This window comes from Poecilia latipinna, unplaced genomic scaffold (assembly GCF_001443285.1).
Source record: "Poecilia latipinna isolate Pla-1442-1.1 unplaced genomic scaffold, P_latipinna-1.0 Scaffold5166, whole genome shotgun sequence".
In the NCBI taxonomy this organism is placed as follows: Eukaryota; Metazoa; Chordata; class Actinopteri; order Cyprinodontiformes; family Poeciliidae; genus Poecilia; species Poecilia latipinna.
The window spans coordinates 1,374-12,207 of NW_015117782.1; the positions used below are offsets into that span (position 1 = coordinate 1,374).

Below are 10,834 nucleotides of genomic sequence, written 5' to 3' on the forward strand. Positions count from 1 at the left end.
CTGTAGGCATATTTGAATAGAGTAGCACCTTCCTACACTTTTAAAACTGCAGCACACACAGTTTGATCACTGGATTAGCCAGAATGGGGTTTTTGGACTGTGTATATGATATAATAATGTAATAACTATTGACTTGAGGGGAGTGAATATTTATGCAAACACTTAGTTCTAATTGTCATTATTTTGTAAAAAATTAGTTTTCAATTTGACATTAAGGGTTTTTTGGTAATTTTTTTTTGTGAAAGACAAATTTTATTGCTAATGATTGATTTGTAAAAGCAACAAAAAGCACAAAACAAAAACTTTTGATAACGTTTGCTCTCTGCTTTAAGATTGTGCTAAGTGATTCTGAAGTGTGTGTGTGTGTTAAAAGCTGTAGGAGTCAAATGCAACATGTGTGTAAAAAAAAAAAAAAAAAAAGAGACAAAATGACCACCTTGATCCAAAATGGCCAACTTAGCTATTGGGTTTGGACCATTTCTGCAAGAGATTTTTTGGTAAGTCCTGACAAGTTAGAGATGTGTACCATGTTACATAACTCTCAATCAAAGCATGGCTTAGAGATGTATTTTTTTTAAAGATTTCTGGGAGGTTGCTGTAATAATAATAATAATAATAATAATAATAATAATAATACAACCACCATATATTGGGGTGGATTTCTGTTGGGCGGTGAATATAATCAGTCATAGTGAGTTTAGCATTCATCCAAGAGAGGAAGGATATATCTTGTCCCTTGAAGTAAAGCAACATGTCAGGCACCAGGCTCTGGCTTATTTCTGTCTGTCCTTCTTTACTTTTTCAGGAAAGAGGCTTCAGTGGATAAAGAGAAAAATGGCCATCTGAATCCTGCCTTTCACCTGAAGGTGGTCGGCCCAATCAACAAAGCTAGTGGCCACAAGGGGGTGAGTGGAGAGATTCTGTGGCAACAATGGGAGAAAATGGAAGGAAATGAGGATGGTGGCCTTGTTGTGGTTTGATGAATGTAAAGTGTCCATGAAGCTGACCTTCATCTTAAAAAGCTTTATTATTCAGCAGCTTGTTTTCTTATGTGACCACTTAGTCTGCCTCCTCCTACAGCCTCAGCACTTCTCCATTATTTCATCAGGCTTTTACTGCACTGTTCTCTTTATTCTTTTATTGGAAGCATCAGTGGCAAGGAGAGAGAAATCAAGTGTACAATAGGGAGAAATATGTAGCTGGAAGATGAGAAAAAATCTCATTAAGAAAACGAAATGGCAACATAATGCGAAATGTATTATAAGACATTTAATCTCTCTATAATTGCTTTTAAAATAGTTAAATAGTACCTGGATGCAATGGATATATTTTGAAAAGAGAAGCAAACAATTTTTTTAACTACTAGAAGTACCTGATATTATTTTAAAACCATTCATGTGTTTTTAAAGCAAATTTTTGTTCATTTCAGTTTGGTTTTGTTTCTTTATTTAACTCCAGCTTTTACACACCAGCAAAGAGGTCCTGCCACTCAGACCAGGACTAGTGGCAAATGGCACCCAGCCAGTCAACATTGTGCGACCTCTTAGACCTACCCAGTCCCCCCATGGGGCTCCTCGGGACCTCAAGGTGGTAAGACCACCCTTCCCAGCTGGCAAGCCCCCAACAGCCCCACCCAAGTCACCTCCCACCCCACAAAGACTCAGCCCTCCTAAGAAACCACTGCCCCTTAACCCAACACGTTCCCCACTGGTAAGAGCCTTTATTTACCTTTCATGGAGCTGCATGTGGATTCTGTGTTTTATAGAACTATAGCTAAACATTGTACAATATTAACACAGAGAAGCCTTCAAACAGACCATGAGAAGATGGATCAATATGTAGGAAATGATGGAAGGAAAGCAAAACTTACCAGTAACAACCATTTATCTCATATCAACCAAACCAAAATAAACATATTTAATGTATGGTACTTATTGGAATTTTCAATTCTGGTTAGGACTAGTTTGACTAATTAATTACATAGATTTGTCACATTAAATAATTTAATTAATATATTGCCTTTTTTAATATTCCATTCACATGTTGCATTCACATGTTTCTGGTAAGCCTGTAAATCTGACGCAGAAACAACATCTGCAGACAGCAGCAATGGACAACAAAGTTACTTCTCTTGACTCACTGGAGGTTAAATTCTACTTCAAAACCCAATGTGATTGAATCTTAGAAAAGACTATTGTTGTGTTCAAGTTGTGCTAAAAGGATTTAGCCTATCAGCAAAGCTAGACTAGCCTAAAGTAGCATCTCAATGCTGAAAATGTAGCAGCAGTACAGGCATCTCCAATGCAAATGTCAATGTTTATACATTCAGATTTCTAAAGAAGTTCCATGAATCATTAGGAGTTCCTGAAACACTGGAAAGATGAATGAGTAGAATAGAACTTTGTTCCAATTTGATGGTTGAAGAACCTGAAAAACATACTAAACACTATAATATATTTGTTGTTGAGCTCATATGTCTATTTATTCAATAGTTTAGCAGCAAACATGTTTTTTTTTGCTGCTAAGCTATATAGTTTGTCAACGTATAGTTTTTGATTAAAATATGATCCATTGACTACAGCCCCTATAATTAACTCCATTAAAAAATGTAATTGAATTCCATCACTAATTCTAATTAAAACATGAAATTGCTTGAATCCAATGTATCACAAAAATAAAACCATTTGGAATCAAGTTTGAAGTTAATAGAAATGTTATTGAGCCACAGAGCCACCTTAAATGAAATGCCTCTAAATTACATCAATATTTCTAATGTTGTCTTTCTTATATTTGTTTGAAACAAAGAAGAAAGTTTCTGTGCTTTCTCCTTGGGAAAACCAGCGTATTATCTGCTGGTCAGATCTGGTTCCTCAGTTACCCACCGTGTCTCTGCTGTCTTGTAGCGAGTCTCTGAGCAGCTGTCCAGACCGGCCCCTTGTCCCCCTCAGAGACCTCTGCCCCTCAGTCCAGCCAGAGTAGCCTCCACCAGGGTGAGTCCCAGTCGCTCTTCTGGCTGCAGAGCCACAGGCCTGCTGGTCATGATGCCTCCAGCTCCTGGGCCACAACCTGTGGGGAAAGTGTCAGCCATTCCCCCTCTCAGAGTTCTCAGGTAGGAGAACACACATCATACTAATATGAAGTCCTGTATTATTTTCTGAACAGAGTGACGGTGGTAGATGTTTTCCCAGTGAAAGTCCAGACTTATTTCATATGTAGCAAGATCACAGTACATAAAAAATTATGTTCATGGATGCTATGCATCCAATCAGACTGACTTTTAGGTGTTTTGCAAAAACGTATTGGCAAATATTTTACTTTGCAGATGTGCAGAGCTGGTACAGAGAAACACCAAAAAGACTTCAGCTGTAATTGCTGCTGCTTATCTACACTGTAGTCTGTCTGATCTACACTAAGGGGTTCTGTTGAGTGGGTGGGAAATCAAATTGCCATCAACAGTAGCTGTCCAGAAGCTGTGCATCACTCTGTCTTCAGTCTGACACGACTTCCTGCCCGTGACACTGATTATTTAATTGTTTGTCCTCCAGTGGCATTCTTTGTGCCAGCTGCGTTTTCATTAAAGAAATCACTGTTTCACGTGTCAGCGGTAAACACATTAGTCACTCTGATGGAGAGGATGGATCTAAAGGTCTGCAGGCGGGGAAGAAAGTTTCCCGAATGAAATGGACTGGAAGTGGTTTCAGCAGTGCTCACTAACTCACTTCTGGACCTAAAAAAAATGCATAAAAAATTTTAGTCTAATTTTAAGTCAAACAATGGTGAAAAAAAGTATTTTTATTCTGTGTAAATATCTGCTTTACCTGCACCACTGTGAAAATGCTGTAATGTTGAAGTGAAAGTGATGACTACATACTGTTGCTGAAGCTGTTTCCAGTGTTTCTTGTCTTCTCTTTCTGAGCTGTTTTCTGCTCCAGACTGCAGTGCACCTACTCAGTTCTTGTCTGAAATTCAGCTTCCTTTTCATGGAAGTGACAGTCCCCTCTGCAAAGCTGTGTACTTTTGTCATCTGGTACAGATTCATTCTTGTTTCCATAAACATACTCTGACATTGTAAAAGTGTCAGGATGAGAAATCTGCCAGGTATTCTGTGCCGTTTTGAAGCTTACACTGTACTTCAGAGATGAACATGGTGTAACAGTATGGTCTCTTGGTTTTCTCCACAATGGGCCTGCTAACCAGATGCATCACAGTTGTCCTGACAACGTCATCATGCTTCTTCTAAGCTCCTCTAGTTGTGAACAGGTTTGCACTGCTGTTTAGCTGATTTGATTTTAACTTTGATGCGATTCAAGTCTTTGAGGTTGGAGGACCACCTTTCCATCACCCTAATCTTTAGCTCCATCCACAGATTCTCTTTCATATCCAAGTCAGAACTCTGGCTGATCACTTCAAAATATTCATTTTGTTTCCAGTCAGGAGAAACAGGGTCATTTAATAAGATTACTCTGAACCTCCATCAGCCAGAGTTTAATATAATAAATCAGTAAAAGGTTCTCAATGCAAAAGCATTGCATTGACTATTTTGTTTTTTAATCCTGTTTTTAAAGCACAGTTTGTATTTGGCTCTAAATAAGCATCACTCTGTCTCACAATGGGAAGCAATTATTTTGTGCTTCAAAAAGCCGAGATGAGAAAACAAAGTTTTTATCTCTGTGGCTCAGAAAACATATTTTCATCAGTACAATAGACATTGGTTTTGTTAAAATGACAAAGAATGGAACATATACTAAGTTATAATTGCTGTTTAGAAAATCTTAAGCAGCTTAGTAGATCTTATGCAGAAATCTTGTTTTCCCACCTGTTTCTAGACCGATCCCAGGTGCCAGACCGAACACAGCCTCGCATCCACAAAAATGACCTTCTCCTTGCCCCGCCCTGTCCTCCCCGCCCCCAACCCCCCTCCCACCCCCTTGGTGAGGAGGCAGCAGCTGACAGCCTATTTGCACTAAGGAAACTTTAGCTGGTGAACACAGAGCTTTCACATGCAGCAGAGGACAAACAGAGCTGGTACCAGAGACATGGAGGAACAAACAGGACTCCAACACTTCAGATTTCTAATGAACCCCCCCAACCTCCTCCATCCTGCCCCGTCTCAGTCCTCTCACCTTATCTTCACCCCGTCTTCCCCCATTCCTGGTGTGTTAACATTACCATGACGACGCTGCGTTGTGTGGAGGCCTTGCAGACTGAAACATGTTGATGGTTATTTACCAAATCAGTTTTTAGTATTACTGTTTTTTTATCTATTAATGCTGTCCATTTCTAAAACTCCATTTTGTAATGTGTTGCTTTGTTTACAGTTTGCTTCATGTTGTGTTAAATGATTTGTGTTTTGTGCCAAAGAACTTTTTATGTACCTGCGGTGTGTCTGAATTGCTGTAGAATCTTGTTTTGTTAACAAGTCAGCCCCCCTGCCCCCCTTCCTTCTACTTTTAGTTTTTTTATCATTGTTTGTATTTTACCTTATGAAGAATGTTTCAAGTTAAATGTGTCGGTACAGATGTCTATCAGGGGAATGATAGCCATTCACTCAGCAGCTTCTTATCCACACTGTTTACAAGGTGGAGGGCTTGATGGAGAGCTGACAGGACACATCCAGGTCTTTATGGAGTTTTTATCTTGTTTGCTCTGTTTTTCATTTCAGCTGGTGAATATAAATATTTTTACAAAAACATCAAGTTTTGTTTTTTATTCAAACTTATTTCTCCTTTTCCTTGAGTCACTTTGTTACAGCAGATCATCTTTCTCCATATCATCCAGTGTTGAACACATTCAGCCGTCTGCATTTATTTGTGATATTTCTAGCTATTCATTACTTCACCCACCTGGACAGAAACTTACGGTAAATAAAACCAGAGAATGATGCTCCCATCCTCATGTTTCACTATGGGAATGGCGTTCCCTCTGTGATGTCAAACATACCATTTGAAATCTCAACGTATAACGCTGAGGTCCGAAAATCGGGTTTTCTGAGATTTTGGGAGATTGGTCCAAATTAGTTTTAACAATAACAAACATTTGCACATTCATGCAAACAGGCATTTTATAGCTTTTTTTTTTTTGTTTTGTTTTGTTTTTGTTTTTTTAGCTGTCTATACAGTGAACCCTCGCTATAACGCGGTTCACCTTTCACGGTCTCGCTGCTTCGCGGAATTTTTTTTGTGCAGTTTTTTTTCACAGTGCATTGTGTTCTGCGTCCTGATTGGCTAAACAGCTCTGCGGTTCTTCTTTACCTGTGTGCCGATAATGTTACGGTATTTAAATATAAGTAATACAACTTGCCAATTCAGGAGATGAAAACTGAAACTTTGAATGCCTGCTGGAGAAAACTGGCCAGAATCAGCGCAAAACCCGACTGGAGGCTCGCTTGACGAGATCCATCGCTCTGCCGTAGATACAGCTGTGAATCTCGTGGGGCAGGTTGGAGGAGACGTTTTAATGACATGACTCCGGATCACATTAAGGCCCGATTGATGCACACGCACATCCGCTGACCTGAAAACAGGTTTTGTTCTTTGGTTTCAATTTAGAGTATTTTTTATGCTATATAATTGTAAAAAATAAAAATAAAGGTAACTCTACTTCGCGGATTTTGCTTATCGCGGGTTATTTTTTGAACGCAACCCCCGCGAAAAACGAGGGATCACTGTATTTTTTTCCTCCAATGAATTGGCCTAAAGTGTACACAATATAAGTGACATTAATGACGGAAAAAGTTTTGAAATCAGTATTATTTCCAACATCTAGCATTTTAGACTATGTATATTTTTGAAAACCAGAAGATGTTACTATGACCTTTCAATTCACATTCCCTGGCGGTGTCTCCATGGAAGGCTGGAAAGATCAAGGCAGCATGGAAAGAAACTCGCCAGCTTTTAGAGCAACAGAAATGAGCAATGAAGAAACAATTCCAAATATTCTAATACTTCAACCTGTCCGGATCAAAGGTTGTAGAGACTACCAAAGAACTCCCACAGCTCTGGGTTCACACCCAGAGAAGCAAAACCAAAAGGGAACCAACTCATCAAAGGTTTAATCAGAGGGAAAATATCTGATGATTTTTATTTATTTATTTTGTAACAGATTTAGTAGAAATAGCTGTTATTATCCACAGGGAAACAAGTCGTATACCATCTTGTTCTCAAGGGCTGCTCAGAAACGAAGCCATCACTCCAAAGGTATGGTTACAATTGCAAATACACTCGGGAACAAAGAAAATAGATTTTTTTTTTAAGCATGCTTATTTGCTGGATTTTACACACCTGTGGCCATGAAAATGAATGGAACAAATTAACTTAATGAGGGCTGAGTGAATATGTTTGGCAGTTTAGTGCAGCTCAAGATAAAAAAGAAGATGGCTGATTTCGTAAGAGAGGAGTCTGGTAAATGAAATATCTGCCTTCTGTTCCAGTTTATATTAAGATTCATCATGTTGATCCTAAACTCCTGTCTGTGATTTGGTCAGACTTCAACCTCACAACACGACACTCATTTAATGTCCTTCCAGATATTCATGCATATCAGATCTCACTGCTACGTGTGTCAAACTGTGGATTTCCAGACTTTAGAATGGGTACAGATATTAAGGTCGGACAGGGCTCTTAAAAACTCATCAGCAGGACTTAGAGTGCTGCTGATCAGGTGGCTGATCAGGTTTTCTATGTGTCATGGAGACACATAGAAAAATTTAAACTCCACAGCAACATGTCATTACTGTGGAGTTTGGGGAAAACTTTCACATCTATTTCAGTTTGATTCAGTTGATTTATATATCATGGGTTTACAATGAAAGTCATCTTAAAGCACTTAATAAAATAAACTATATCAAAATATGTTTAATTTATGCTATTACTATCCAAACCTGTTAAAATTAGAGGCCATCAACATATAGCTTCATTCTATCATTCCATTGTATATAATACAGTACAGTCCAAGTGATTAGATCATACATTGCCAGTAGCTAAATACCCAGTAGTCTATGTTGGGACATTAGATCTCGACTTTGCTGCATCCCTCACCCTAAGCAAGCACGGGGTGACAGCTGAAAGAAACCTCCAACAGAACCAGGCTTAGTGTTAGCAGCTGACACATGACAAATACTAAAGCACTGGCACTATACCCAACAATAATGGCAAAGATGACAAAAGAATGTACCTGTATGCACCTGTACAAGTCCTCCAGTCACTCAAGCTAATAAGAGGCATAACTTTGGAGAGTACCAAAATTATCCAAACCACCTACACTTTATCAAATAGGAAAGTTTTAAGCCTAGTTTTAAAAGTAGGCAGGGTTTCTGTCTCACAGACTAAAACTGGATCTGGTTCCACAGGAGAGAAGATTAGTAATGGTAAAAGGTTTGTTTACAGTGGTTATATAATTACGTAATTGTATATACAATAATGTTCTACCCCTCTCAAAAATAAACTCAAGTCACTGGACAGTTTCATGGCTTCAACAATCATTGAAGATCCATTTATCCATTTATTTAAACTAATCATAGCTTATAGACCCTCCATAGTAAATATGTCTTGAGACAAAAATGTCTTACTCATGAAATGTTCTGCTCTAAAGTTTTCAAAAAAGGGATCAGTTGACATTACAAGGAAATTATATTATACATGAATTTGTCAAAAAACTGATTCTGTCTCTGTATAAAGTAATTAGGCACAAATACAAAAAAAAATAAAAGCACATTATAAACCATTATTGCAGGTTTTAGGGTCCCTTTTCAATGTAATTTATTTGCCATAAAAGATTTTGTTGTGTCATGTTGATCTTCTGGTACATGACCTATTAGCCATTAAAAACCTTACGTTGTGCTCTGACTCCGCTGTCTAGCACTCTTAATGGATTCTACTCTATTGGAAATGAGAAATCTGTGAGAGGCAGCTCTCTTTTCTCTAGAGAATAATGCATGTGGAGAGTCTGTGGTTCAAGTGGAATGCTATTGGACAGCAAGGAGGAATAGCCTCATGGGAAGATATATTGATGCAGACGTTTTCCCAGTCCATTACCAGTTCACCGACACCCAAACAAACCTGTAGGGTGGATTCTAAACCAGACAGCAGACGTGAGCTAAATGAGAAGGACAGCGCTATTTCTGCAGGCTACTGTCTATAAATCAAGTTCTGTGCAGCCGCCGGCCAGAGCCGAGGTGTAATAAATATAATAATGTCTATCCTGAGGTTAGCCCTCAGCTGGTGAACTGCAGAAATGAATTGAATGAGTTAGAAAGACAGAGCCAACAACACTTGCTGTCTCCTTTTACCCTCACTGCCAGCGTGTTCCACCATGATAAAGTTTAGCAGCCCGTCCAGGTTAACAGCATTTTGAAGCAGCAGGAGATTCTGGGTTAGTTTTCTCTTCTCCAAGCCAAATAAGTTTTTTTCACCTGTTGTTTGTCAAAACTGACTGATCTCATCCTCTCACTTTACTGTATGTCATCATCAATCTTGTAAATATAAGTTCTAAATAAATTAAATTCTGCTTTCCAAGAAAGCTTATCTGTTAGATTAATAGTACCTTTTGAAAATAACATTTAAAAAGGAATTAAACATTTTATCCAGGACACATTTGGCATTAAAAATGTTTTTATTGATCTGACATAATATTCTAATCTTAAATGTTGCTAAAAGGGAAACATCCTCAACTAAGAGAAATAAGGGCTTTCAAAGGTGAAAACATCTATCTGTATTTAAATAACTTAGTAACCGAGTTACTGAAATACATAAATTTTTCAATAGTATTCTCTTTTATTGGAGATGACTGCTGGATATTGTGATTTTGGCACCAGTTCAGTGTGTAAAGGAGTTCTACACAAACCTGGTGCTACTACTTGTACCTGTAAACATGGTTATGTTCCAGGATGCTCCTGAAGTTCCAAACACTGATTTCATTTTTTAGCAGGACTTGGAACTGCTAAAAGTAAAAGTAACAGCAAAAAGTAACAGTATCTGTTGGTATTGTCAGAAAACTAACTCTTGCAGAGTCATAGAGCTGAGAGACACCGGGACCAACAATGCAGATGAGATGAAGGCTGCTAATCAAAGCAACCTGGACTTCCTGAGCAACAGGACAAAGGACAAAATGACCAAATATGAGTGAATATACTTTACAGTACATGGACAAACATTTTAGGAGCCCAAATCTCAGGATTAAAAATCAATTTTTATTGGTATTCTGTAATATTTAAATTGTCTAAGAAGCAGAATTTGATATTTTCTCCATAATAATAAAACTAACAGAAATAAATACCTTGAAATTTCCACTTGTGATAAAAAAGTACGTATCTCACAAAAATTGTGAGATATAGATTTTTTTTCCCCATAAGAATGACAAAAATGCTTCCATAAAATACATCTCTCTGTGTTATGAATTTTTATTATAACTTTGTTTTTCTTTTGCAATTAAATTACAAAAATGTATTCACTCATAAATGATATTATAATTTTTAAATGCATCCGTTGTTTATTTATTTATTGAACAAAAAGTGTGTGACATCTACAGTGATTAAAATCCTCCATCTGCATACACTTTTGAACATTATGTTTTAAAACAAAAATAAAACCAAAGTTATAAACTGTGTAAAATTTAACTTCACACAGTTTACATTTTCTAAACTGTGTGCTTTTCACACTTTTCACTCTGAAAAGCATACAGTTTACTTCTGTGGGACAATTAACTCGCTGCTTAAAATAAACTAGTTTAGAGTGAAGTATGCAATGTTTGTTTGTTTATTTATTTATTTATTTATTTAAATTCTAACGAGCTGTTTCCTGTTTATTTTCCTGGAGATTTTTGCTGATGTTTGTCACAG

At 37.6% G+C, this 10,834-nt stretch overlaps 1 protein-coding gene across 1 annotated transcript; it reads left to right on the forward strand.

Moving 5' to 3' along the window:
- The first annotated feature begins 447 nt into the window (after positions 1 to 447).
- LOC106943338 (WAS/WASL-interacting protein family member 3-like) lies at positions 448 to 5,696 on the forward strand. The gene is made up of 5 exons (XM_015026645.1): positions 448 to 497; positions 743 to 905; positions 1,459 to 1,710; positions 2,904 to 3,109; positions 4,827 to 5,696. Exons 1-5 carry the CDS (start codon positions 448 to 450, stop codon positions 4,873 to 4,875), a joined length of 720 nt encoding a protein of 239 aa, XP_014882131.1. The 3' UTR covers positions 4,876 to 5,696.
- Positions 5,697 to 10,834: the final 5,138 nt, after the last annotated feature.